The sequence below is a fragment of the Zonotrichia albicollis genome, chromosome 1 (genome assembly GCF_047830755.1).
Source record: "Zonotrichia albicollis isolate bZonAlb1 chromosome 1, bZonAlb1.hap1, whole genome shotgun sequence".
In the NCBI taxonomy this organism is placed as follows: domain Eukaryota; kingdom Metazoa; phylum Chordata; class Aves; order Passeriformes; family Passerellidae; genus Zonotrichia; species Zonotrichia albicollis.
The window spans coordinates 70,513,114-70,525,276 of record NC_133819.1 but is presented as its reverse complement, the minus strand read 5'-3'; the positions used below and the strand labels follow the sequence as shown (position 1 = coordinate 70,525,276).

At 43.8% G+C, this 12,163-nt stretch overlaps 1 protein-coding gene across 2 annotated transcripts; it reads left to right on the top strand.

Moving 5' to 3' along the window:
* The first annotated feature begins 327 nt into the window (after nt 1-327).
* On the top strand, nt 328-7,050 carry LOC141729654 (ribosyldihydronicotinamide dehydrogenase [quinone]-like). 2 transcript variants are annotated; one of them, XM_074544470.1, is made up of 7 exons: nt 343-454; nt 604-646; nt 1,736-1,900; nt 2,780-2,910; nt 4,410-4,523; nt 5,867-5,959; nt 6,870-7,050. In XM_074544470.1, exons 2-7 carry the CDS (start codon nt 640-642, stop codon nt 7,041-7,043), a joined length of 684 nt encoding a protein of 227 aa, XP_074400571.1. In that variant the 5' UTR covers nt 343-454; nt 604-639; the 3' UTR covers nt 7,044-7,050. The 2 variants fall into 2 exon arrangements, with proteins under 2 accessions (XP_074400578.1, XP_074400571.1); XM_074544477.1 differs by lacking the exon at nt 604-646 and having other exon boundaries at nt 328-454.
* The last annotated feature ends 5,113 nt before the right edge of the window (nt 7,051-12,163 follow it).

Sequence of the window (12,163 nt, the reverse complement as noted above, 5' to 3'; positions counted from 1 at the left end):
TAGAGCTGGTTCCCTTGCTTCAAGAAATGATACAGGGGCAGAGAAGAGCACTGGGAAGGATTGAAAGTACAGAGCGGTTTTGGAAAACAGATCGCTCCCGAAGAACAGTCCAGGAAAGGGGTGGTTCGGCCGGCACACGCTGCAAGTCCACAAAATCACCAGCGGACAGGGGAGAAGAGCACGGACTGACCCTTCGCTGCCGCTCACAGTACAAGAGCTACAACTGTGGGGTGTCAAATGAAACCAGATTCAGAGGGAAAAGAAGCCGGACCCGTGGCTGCGGGCGGCGCCGATCCCGATCCCGCCCCTCGCTGGCGCTGCCCTAGGGCCGGGCCGCCCGGAAGAGTTGGACTCGGTGATCCTTGTGGGTGCCTTCCAGCTCCGGATATTCAGTGATTTTATGAAGGGCCGCTCCCAGCCCCGCCGCAGGTGTGCTCCGGGCCCCGAGGAGCAGGTAAGGGCAGCCGGGCTGGCGCTGGGGCCGCTCTGGAGCCGCTCTCCAGAGGGCGGCACGGGACCGGGAGCGGCGGGGTAAACACAGCGATTCTCCCCGCTCCTGGTCCTGATGTTTCTCACCAGCAATTCTCTCACTTGAGTTCTCAGGCAGTACCCGATTATCAAGAGTGAAGCTCCCCAGCAATGGCAGGTAAGAGCAAATCCGGATGAAAATGCTGCTCGCTCCAGGGTGGCCGCTGGGCACCTCAGGGATGGTGCCCCAGCAGTGTTAAGTTGGGACACTGAGGTCTTACTTTTCCAGACGACTGAAATTACCTCAGTAAGAGATGCCTTGCAAAACACCAGTCTCTGTAAACACTCTGCCTAAGCACCCTCATCTCTATCAAAAGGGAAGAAATCTGGCAGCTTTGCAGAATCAAACTTAGCACTTTGAGGAGCTTGTCCATCTCCAGGCACTCCCTAGAGCTCCCTGTTTGCTGGGAGCTGGTAGGAACAGCAAAGACATGACTGCTTCTTATATTCCAGAATAACATATAGACAAAGATTTAAAAAGTTTGTACACACGTTGAATTTATGATGGCATTTCAATCCTCAAGTTTGAATGGTCTTTTTTGCATAGCTTGTATTTCATGGACACTGTGCACCCTCGCCAAATAATTACCCCTTAACATTTACATTGAAAATGAGCTGTTGTTTCATTAAATGTTCAGTTCAGTTGCTACTAGTTTTCTGTGACACCATAAACTTGCCTGTCACTTGGAAGGTGTTACTCCGGGCTGACGCTGTGCACCAGAGAAACGGACATCAGGAGATGCCTGAATTTTTGCCTTGGCAATCAGGAAACAGGAGCTGCATGTTTTGCAGACCCTGTCACTTTCAAAAGGCGCTATAAATTTTGCTCTCTAGTTAACTATAAACAACTGCTACAGCATAGAAAGTATTTCCTTGTTGAGTCATTAGGAGGAAAAGTGTTTACTGATGGAGGGAAGTGTGACCTGCTATGGAACAACCCCTCTGTGCACTGAGTTCCGCCTAGGAAAGCCCAGTGTAGCACAGAACTGCTGGGCTGGGCACAGGCAGCAATCAGTGCCTCAGGAGTCACTCAGTGCTGCTGCTGAGCAGGAGTCAAATGCTGCCACTGCCACTCTGCTTTCACTGCTTCTGTGTCCTTGGGAAAAGACACTACAGAAAGAGCCAGGAACAAGCCCCAACTCTACCAGCTGTTCTGCACCTGCCTCCTAGATTCCAAATGGTCTCCTGGTTTTCTTTCTGCCTCCAGGTAAAAAAGTCCTGATAGTCTATGCACACCAAGAGCCCAAGTCCTTCAATGGATCTTTGCTGAAGATTGCTGTGGAAGAGCTGACCAAGCAGGGCTGCAGCGTCACCGTGTCAGATTTGTACGCCATGCAGTTTGAGCCCAGAGCAACAAGGAATGACATTGTTGGTGAGCCCAGCCAAAATATTCCTCTCTCAAAAAACAGTGACTTGTAAGGCCCCTGTCAGGTATCAGAAGGCTGAAAAGTCTCCCTGAAATTTTCCCCATGCTGAACAACCCCAACTCTCAGTCTGTCTTGATAGGAGAGGTGCTCCAGCCCTCAGATCATCAAGAGATTAATGAGAAACTTCTTTCATTAATGAGAAACTTATTCATGACCAGGCATCTGCATTTCTACAGGGCCACTCCTGAACATGACCTTTGTACCACAGTGAGACTAGTGAGAGGAAGAAACACATTAGCACGTGTCCATAATCAGCCTCTAAAGTCCATTTCTCATGGAGAGGAAATGCCTTCAGATACCACTCTGGGGCTTGCTAGAGTTGAGTTCACGAGGCTACAACTGCCCCTGTCTTCTGCTAGAGATGATGACCTGCTCATGGAGTCAGTAGAGCTGGCCAGTACTGGTTGCCCATCCTCTGGTGAATTTCCCAGTTTTAGAGGCTGGACAGCAGCTCCATAGTGCTTACAAGTGCAGGATGGCCACAGGAAGTCCTAAGGCAGAGGCAGAACAATTCCCAACATTCTCTTAAATCTTCCACCTGCATTCCCAGAGTCCTGAGGCGAGCTTAGGTCCTCATATTGCACCTCCTGTGTTGCTACAGGAAGGTGAAGCTTCAGAACTCTGAGACCCTACATTCCTCTCCTTTTTAAAAATCAAGTGACCATCAGCTGGGATGGTGCTGAATATCCAGCAAAGACAAGAACGTAGGAAAAATGGAAAGCAGTAAACCAGTTCAGAACTGCAAATGGCAGCCTGCACTCAGCTCTTACCTGGCACTGATACTGCATAGGGGGCAAGGAATGACTGATCATTTCTACCCACAGGTCACCTGCACAACTCAGAAGCCTTCAATTATGGTGTGGAAACCTGGGAAGCTTACAAGAGAGGAGCTTTGTCCAAAGACCTGGTTGAAGAGCAGAAGAAAGTGCAGGAAGCAGACCTGCTGATTTTCCAGGTCATTATTTTAAACAGAATTCAGTTGTGATGCTGACTTTAGGTAATGGTACAGTAAAAACTACAGATCAGTAGTACAATTAGCTGGGTCATTATTCCAGCAAATCCAGTAACTGAGTAGCACAATGATGCAGGTTGAAACAACAGCAATGCCAGGAGCTCCCCAACACTGGGCCAAACTTCCTGATGGATGCACAAAGACATATGTGACCATGGATGTCAGCAGGCTGGCAGAAAGCAGGGGAAGGATTATTTCCTGGTCAAGGAGCTGGAGTAGCCAGTGAAGTCAGGGAATTGGGTTTTCCCAAGTAGACTGTTCTCATTTGTTGCTGGTTTGCAGAAGCACTACTGGCAATTGATGACAGAGCTTTACAACCCATCTCTATTCTCCACTCTGCCAGCTCTGTTCCCAGTGTCTAGAAATCCCAAAGTACTGTGAAGGGAAGTAGTAGCCTTACATTTCTTTGTGTCCCTGTTGGCTTAGACATCTCTTTCTATGTTCTTCTCTCCAAGGTTTGATTAAATTTAGGACGGGGCCATATCTCAATTAAGCATTTCACTGTAAGTCATTGTCATTTTCAGACTATCACTTCCCAGATAAAAACCTTAAGACATCCCCTGAAGGAAGTGGTTGCCTTCTACTTTCCATGTGTAAAATGCTATGAAGAGTTGAGTGTGTTCTGGTGGAGAAAATAAAAAAGAAATTTAAAAAGCCTCCTAAGGACATCATGAAGGAATTTAAAATTTGCTACAGACTAAATTCATCACTTGTAGTTACTGTGGTGGTTGCCTAGTTTCCATTTTGTTTTCATCATTTCACCATTAAGCCACATGTCGTTACATGTTTATAGAATTTCTTCCTCTGTGTGCAGTGTGTACAAAGGTTTAGAGGTAGTGATGCAGCCAAGTATAAGAAAGAACCCATTCATGCCATGGATATGACAGCTTTGGATGCAATCCCATGGGCTAACTGGAAAATCTAGAAATCAAAGGTCCAAATCTTAAAGAAGTCTTTTTCTTCTCAGTATTGGATTTGGGGTTATGATGTCAGCAGGGTTTGAAAAGAAGTCTTTCCTATGATCCCCTGGATTTGTCACCAGACTGTCAGATCAGAGCTGATCACCAGATGTCAATCCAGCTAATAAGATTTTTGATTCTTTTGCATTTCAGCCATAGGAGACATGATTCTGTACAGTCTTAAATCTGAATTCAATGGCACCCTCCTACTTCATCCTTTTCCATCTTTATTCTGAATGGAAGGCCTCACATGCACCACAGTGTTGGTGTGCTGTAGATGCTCAGGTCTGGCCCTGAGGTTACCACAAACAGAAAGCACTTCAGCTTCTTTTGCCAGGCACAGTTACTGCCTCTACTGCCAGAGAGCTGGAGAAGGTACATACAGGATCTGAGCAGGTTCAGAGGACAGGATTAGTCCTGTAAACCAGGCCTAAGGGTGGCCCAGACTCTCTGTGCTAACCAGGTAATTTTCTCTTTGCCTAGTTTCCCTTGTTTTGGTTCAACATGCCTGCAATCCTGAAGGGCTGGATGGACAGAGTCTTGGTCCAAGGCTTTGCTTACGATTTGTCAAAGGCTTATGATGGTGGCTTGCTCCAGGTATGTTTTTGGAATTTTTTTATTAAGGTCAAGGCTTGCACCATGTTCTATGGGGGCTTGTTCATTCTTTTCCATCGTAGTTGCTTAGAGCTCTGACTTTTCACTGCTCTGAAATATTGGTTTGGTAACATGCTGAGTTATTTTCTGGGTTCTTCACACTGTCTGGAAGGTAAGAAAATAAGGGGACTGCAGCATTTCCTAAATATTTATGCCATCTCCTAGAGATCTTTATTGGCCTGCTGTGTGGGGTTTATAATTTATTAGGAGTATCAGAGTGTACTGTGGTAGCATACAGCTTGCAAAAATTTTAAAATAGTTCATTTCCAATAATTATTCTCTTCCCACCACTATAGGACTCTTCTTATCTGTAATGACCAATACACTAGGTGTCAAAGTCCTGTTCTGGTTTTAGGTGTCAAAGGTTGTAGTTGAACTATAAAACTTAATCAAAGATCTGAAATACTCAGAGTATGAGCCTCTGTCACAACTGTCTACTTTGACCCTTTTCCTGTCTGTAGCTACTAATTTGGCAAGAGCAGTATCTCTAGGTGTCAAATCATACATTTTTGGTTCCCCAAAGCACTGAGAATATCCCTGGAAAATTCTGGCCCACTATCTCTGACAGATCTTATTTGGTAACAAATGCAGCATCAAAAAGCAATCAATATTAGTTTCACACATATTTCACTGCATGTTAATCTCTTTAGTTCTGATGTTCTTAACATTTTCAAACATTTCAGTTTCTTTGTTTCAGAAATGGCTGCCTTGCTAACAGAAATAGGCATAATCCCCAATGATCACAGCTTCAGATGGACAGTCTCAGGACATTTGGGATACTGCACTGGAAAAACGTTAGCTTGATTTCAGAAGCTAAAGCTGAGATGAGAGAAGCTGAGCACATGGCTAATACCATAATCACAGGAGCAGAAGAAACATGGTGGTTAAACAAGCTCAAGTTTGAAGGGAGACTTAAGCAAAAAAATTTCTGCAGTGAGAGAGCACAGGAATAGAGATTTTCACATTAACAGAGGGATTTCCAGGTATAGTTTTCCAAATGTTGCATAAGGAAGAAAAAGGGTCAGCCCTCCTCCACACAAGGGTGTCAGACACGTAATTGGTTTTCTTTTTAACCACTCTCTGCCCAAAGCATAGACACTCAGTCCATTGATGTAATTGTATGGCATTGTATGACAGAACTGCCAGTCCTTGGAACATCTGGGAAGGAAATGGACACCCCCTCCTCTAGAAATTCATGCTGTCCAGGTGCCCCTAAATATCTTTGGAAGTATACAGCTACTCTTATATAAACACGTCTAACTCAAGCACCACTTTCCTAATTCTAGGACAAATTATCCTTGTTTTCTTTCACTACGGGAGGAAGCAAAGAGAAGTATGCAATCAGGGGTGATATTCGCTATCTCCTATGGCCCATGCAGGTACAATATATGAATTATTGGTTACTGTTTGCTTTAATTTTACTATTCCAGCTATTTATCAACAATTTTTTTAGTGATTATTTTATACAAAACATAATAAGAAATAATTAAGTCGCCTGTTCCAAGCATCTGCAGGTTATAAACTGGGCTCTAAAATCTTGAGATTACTTCAAAAGTCCAGAGTTTTAAAGTTGTTTTGTCCCCCTTCCTCCAGTTTGCAATCTGTGTAAAGCTTTTGCTGTCAGCTTTTCCAGTGTCTCTGCTGTTACAGGATTTCCTTTAGCCCTAGCATGCAGGATTTCTCTTCCCCATGGTCACCCAATTCGTGAAGGATGCCATGATCTCCTCCCTACTGCAGTTACCAGCTCCTCACCCCTGAGGAGCTGTCCAGCTGCACAGCTCACAAGTAAATGTGGCAAAAACATGAAACAACTCTGAATTCAGAAACACACAGAGAGAAAATGGCAAGCTGAACTTCCACAGGCACTAGCCTTTATATAGGATCATATGGCTAAGCCAGAGACAAAAGCTTAAAACCAAAACAAACCAAGCAAAAAAAAAAAAAAATCCAAGTAACCAACATGGAAGTAGATATGAAACACACTGCAGTTCAGGAACAATATGAGGAGGTTCAAACCAAACAATTTAGTTTGTACTACTTAGAACTTTAGACTGTCCCTTATCCTTGCAAATTGAACAGCATACAGCATCCACAGAGGACAAACCTACGTGTTTAACAGCAATTTACTTCCCTTCTCCTGATAAATGCACAGGTGTAGAGAACCTGACTGATATTGGGTCAAAGAAACAGAACAGACTTGAATCTTGCATGTTCTTCAAATGAAAGTAAGAGGAAATATTTCCTGAGGCATTCATTTCTCTTTTTTTTTTTTGTTTGTTTTGCATCCAGCATGGAATCATGCACTTCTGTGGTGTCAAAGTGCTTGAACCTCACATCTGTTATGCTCCAGAGAATGTCTCTGAGGAGAAGAGGAAGGAGATGCTGGCTGCCTGGAGCCAGCGCCTGAAGACTCTTTGGAAGGAAGAGCCCATAGACTGCTCTCCTGAGTGGTATTTCAAGTAATGTTCAGGTGCAAGACTACAGAGAGATTTTCTTTTTCTCCATTCTTTTTGATGCTCTAAATACCTGAACACTAATCTCCTAATTCAAATATATTTTAAGAATCTGGAATACTACATCTAGCAGTTTAACTGACAACATGGCATTTATCTTCACTGATTCCCTTTAAGGATGGGTTGAAAACTCTTTGTGTTGTTCTCCTTGTTCACATAAATGGTGTCATTCTGTCTCCTTGTGGTTGATAACACGTGATACTTCATGGCATATTATATTATTGCTGCTTGTGAAACAGTAAAGTACATGGCAAAGTTTATTTTAACACTTTTTTTTTCCTTTGCCAGGGAATATCTTGCCCATACCAACTTGTCATTTGAAAGCCAATTGCCATTGGTTGTGAGAGGTCCACTCTTGCACCTTGGAGCAAGAAAACCAGATCATGAGTAGTGCTGCAAAAGGATGTACTGTTGCAAAGTGTCTTAAACAGCTGGAAAGCCTTGTGTGCGGGCCTAGGCTTTTAGACATATTTAAAAACCAATGTTAAAGCCACAACAGATACCAGAAAAGGGGAAAAAAAAAAGCAGATTTCACAGATTGGTAAGTGCATGAATTGTCTTCCTTGGTAGACTACAACTTCCATTTGTAAAGTATGCAGCTTCCTAAAATCAAAGGGACTTCTCTATTTTGATTCACCTTTGTAGAGACAAAATGGAATACTTTTTTTTTTCCTGCCTTTTCACACCAGTCACATGTTCCAGTTTGCTCTCATATGAAGTGAAGTGCCACAAACATCTCCAGCAGAAACATTTCCCAGGAAGCAGAGCTGCCCCAAGCTGTTGCAGATGTCTGCATGTTAGGCATGTGAGCCAATGTTTTCAGGTTCCACAAGGGTGCTGCTGTTGCAATCCTTTGGAAGCCATCAGTTGTGCAGTGACAGTGGGTGGTGAGCCAAGGGTTCTTGCCCTTGTCCTGATGTCCCTGCAGTGTGTGCTCTGCAGGGCATTGTGCTGGGCTGCACATGTGTTCTGACACATGCCTTTCCAAAACTCAGTAGAGTTTTACCACACAGAAAACCAACAGACACTCACCTGTGGTTAGTAAGGGGAGAGAAAAGAAGCGGCAGTATTGCTGTCTTAGCAGCACTGGAAATGTTACAGCCATTTTGAACTAAAGAATAATTGTCCTTCTAAATCACATTATGTTAATAGTCAAATGCCACCCTGCCAAACCAGCATTGATTTCATGAGAATGGAACTAGAATTGGGTGAGTAACTTGTAGCTGCACTTCAGGCTGGGGAAAGGGTGTAAAGGAATATGCTTTTCCACATTTAGTCCAGGGATTTGTTTTTTGTTGCTGGTGGTCCTGCTCTTCCACAGATGTCTAGGCAGTGGTCTGATCTTTTCCTGTGACACTTTTTTCTGGAAATCACGATACTATTTTATTTGGTGTTCTGAAGTGGTAGGTCAAACATGCTTGCAATTGCAGAACAACAGAGGAAAACAAACAAATACCCATTGGAACTATGTTACCAAGAAGCCTCATAGCCTACAGAAACCAAGACTGATGTCTTGCAGTGCAAGGTGCCTTCAATCCAGGTTTCAAAACAACTGACATTTAAAGCCAGGTATAGCTCATTCTGTCATTTAATATTGTGTTCCTGAAGCAACATCATTAAGGTGAACTGCCTGCTTGCAGAGGAATATAGTTTGTAATAAACTATTCATCAAAACTTTGTGCTGAAGAAAGAAACAGCCAATAACTAATACCATGCACAATGCAAGTATTACTTCCATTTTTTTTTTTAAGAAAAATCCTACTGTTTTATTGGATATCTTAAAGCCTAAAGAGGCTATATTCCACAGAAAAGATACAAAGAATTTAAGCTGACACTACACTCAAGTCAGTGCTGAATAACTGTCTCATCATTCTAGGAGTATTATAATGCTCAGTTTCATGCAGCTTGAATACACAGGAAGTCTGATATTTTTGAAAAACTCAGGAAGGAGACAAAAGACCAGCTTCATCCCAAGGACTGTGGAGCCAAAATACCCCATAGCTTTCTCTGCATTGCCCTTGATGAAATGAGGAAGCATTCTGTTGACACCAACAGAGAAAATAAACCAAGACCCAACAATCTTGTCCACATACCAGATTGCCAAAACTGCAAATACAATCATACGCCAGTGAAACATACAGATCAAAGGTGGTTCTTCAATGGAATTCAATAGGAATCTGTTGTTATCTTATTGAAAAGACCCATACCTTCTTGGTGATGTCTCATGGACAGCTCCTTGCAGCACTGACTCCTTCTTCTTCACAGTACAGCAAACAAACTCCAACTCTCCTGAGAGTACAGCCAACAAACTCCAACTCTCTTTTGTAGCACTCATCTTCTTATTGGACACAGCTGTGGCCTACTGAGGGCAGGCCTGTTCCTAATCTTTGGTAATTAGTGCAGCTGCAACTCCTCCGGTGTGAGACTACCTTCTGCACTATTTTCCTATATTCTATCCCTCCACAAGAATCCAAGGGGAAATTAAATCCTCTCAATGTACTCTATGCATACACCCTTATATTTCTGCCATCTCTTGCTAGGCCACAGCTCAGCATCTATGTGAAATGTCAGGTAGTGATCTTTTGAACTTCACTGCAGTGAAAAGTTGTGGCTGCAGCCAGACACAAACCACAGTGGTTCCAAAGTGTGGTAGTGTGTTGTTAAGTTTCTTGTGTTATTCCCCCAATTTATGTATTGTTCTCCCCTATTATGTGTAAAATGGTTTCGTTCCCCCTTCTTTCCCGCCACCGTTAGCCTGCCAGCTAAGTTGCTACAGCAACCACTATTCATAGTTGCCGATATGTAATTGCTCCTCCCCTGGTTTCCCTTATAAGTGAAAGTTGTTTCCTCCCTGTCCAGTCAATCACTCCCTTCCTCCTCCCAGGTTTTGAGAACCTTCTCCTCTCTGGAGATGGTGGTTGGCTGGGGTCCCAGGACACCTCCTTTACCTTTTGATTATTGGTCTCCATGGAGTGTCAGTTCTGTGAAGTTCATCCCCTCACCTTTCCCGATTGGCTCCGCCTGTACCCACCCCCCTCCTTTATAATCCTGTTTTCACCCCCTATGAAAAAACTTTTTCCCGGCTGGTTTCCCGGTGTTTTTGGATCCGGCATCACCTTCAATAAACCGATGTTTAACCCCCGGGAAATGGTCAGCTCCGTTCCTCTCCTATACCAGCGAGGTACGCCAGTCCGCAGCCAGCACAGCCCGAGGCCATCAGACGCCGAAGGGTGCTGGCCAGGAATTGCAGAGGGGCGTCGGCCTTTCGCCCTCAGCTAGTCGGATTCTAAACTTCGGGCCACATACGTTCTCCTCTGCACCAAAGGCCTTAGGAGCCTCCCATTCTGCATTCATACTCACCAGGGGGATGCAACCCTTCTCCACAAGCATCCGCTCTGTTAGGTACTGCAATTTCACCCACCTAAGCCCTCTGAGTGTTTAGAGAAATATGAGTTTTGGTGCACAGATGATGCAAAATTAACTAAGATCACAGCTTCTTTCTCTAAAATCAGCTCTACAGCATAATATTCATGGTTTTTGGACAGCAGGGGGATCAACCAGACCAGATAATGCTTTACTGTTATATTAAAAGGCACTTTACAGAAAGATTATAGACAAGTATTTTCCCGGAGTTTTGCCCACAAATCATCCCCCTCCTCAGAGTTCTGGACAGGGTATAGAGCCCAGAATTAATATTCCAACATTGAGTCATTTCCAGAGCTGGAAACCTCCTGCATCAGAGAATGGTTATCCTTGCTGGGCCCAGCAGAGTGTTAAGCCAGGGACAGTCAGAGAATAATTATGCTCAGGTCCCTACAGAACTTGAAATTCATCAGAGAAAGGGAGAGGGAAAAGTCTCTAAAGAGATACCTGATAGCAAACTACAAGAGGAGAGGAAGGAGACTTAATAATTAAACCTTTGTGGGCAAAGTTTACTACTACTATACAACCCATAAAGTTAATATCAGGAAAACAGATACAATGACACATTCCCATTCTGGCACAAGCTTACTTTTTAGTTAAGATTAAAGAATGAGGTAAGCACTCCAGGTACTTGGTCTAGCACTGTGGAGATTTGTTGCTTTTTATTCATCAGACCATACAATTTTTCCAATAGTGCAATGAAACCTGCAAATTTCACACACAGCAGTTTTCATCCTGCTGGCAAAAAAAAAACAGCTATATGTCAAAGATATGACCTTTAAGCACGTGCAAATGGATGGCAATATCTCCCTCACTTTGCCTAGTACATGCTGGCAAAACCACACTGAATGAGACAAATACCTTTTGAACCAAGCAATTCTTATAAATTCAGCCATCTCTCTTCCAGCCTTCAGCCCCATAAATAATGCACAGCCATAAATTAGAAAAACCAAACCAAAACAAATCTCAGCAGTCAAATGCTATCAAAAGCTTCCTATAATGTTTTGGATTGCAGGAGAAGATTGAAACCAAACAATTGGCCCACCAGAGATTCCATATCTGTATTTGCATTTCCTTTATTTACCTGGTGACTGTCCAGACTCTCTGGACCACAGATTCAATAATGCTCTCCTTGTGACACCTCACAGTGTGGATGGACACAAAATTGCTGCATTTAAAGTACAGTGAACTCAGTGTCACAATTCAGCATTTGGTTCTGAGTCTCCTCTTTACAGTAAGTGGGATCAGCCCTTGCATCAGGAGCTGTCAGAGCATTCAACTCCTGTTCTCTCAATCCCAGCTGATCCAGAAAGAATGGAGAACAGGAATGTGCTGGTCCTGCATCAGTTCCACTCGTTCCACTGTCAACTTCTATTTTTCTTCTTTTTCCTTTGTTTATTGCAAAATCTTAGAAACGAGATGTTTATTCAGTTTGTCCATCATAGGGCAGTTTTGATACTCAGAGAGGAAACTTCATCTTGGAAGTGATCACCTAGGCTGTCCTATCTCTGCAAACCCACAGCCGCCCGCATCCTTCTATGTCCCGCCTGTCTTTCCCATGAGACCCCTTCCAGAAGGCGGGAAGGGAGGAGCCCCTGCTCCCGGCAGATGCACGTGTGGGCCAGCACGAGGCACAAAGCAGACAGT

Excerpts from the sequence above, each read along its gene's own strand:
- LOC141729654 (XM_074544470.1), top strand. Across the intron at positions 1,901-2,779 it reads AACAAGGAATGACATTGTTG|GTCACCTGCACAACTCAGAA; the intron begins GTGAGCCCAGCC and ends TTCTACCCACAG. Across the intron at positions 5,960-6,869 it reads ATCTCCTATGGCCCATGCAG|CATGGAATCATGCACTTCTG; the intron begins GTACAATATATG and ends TTTTGCATCCAG.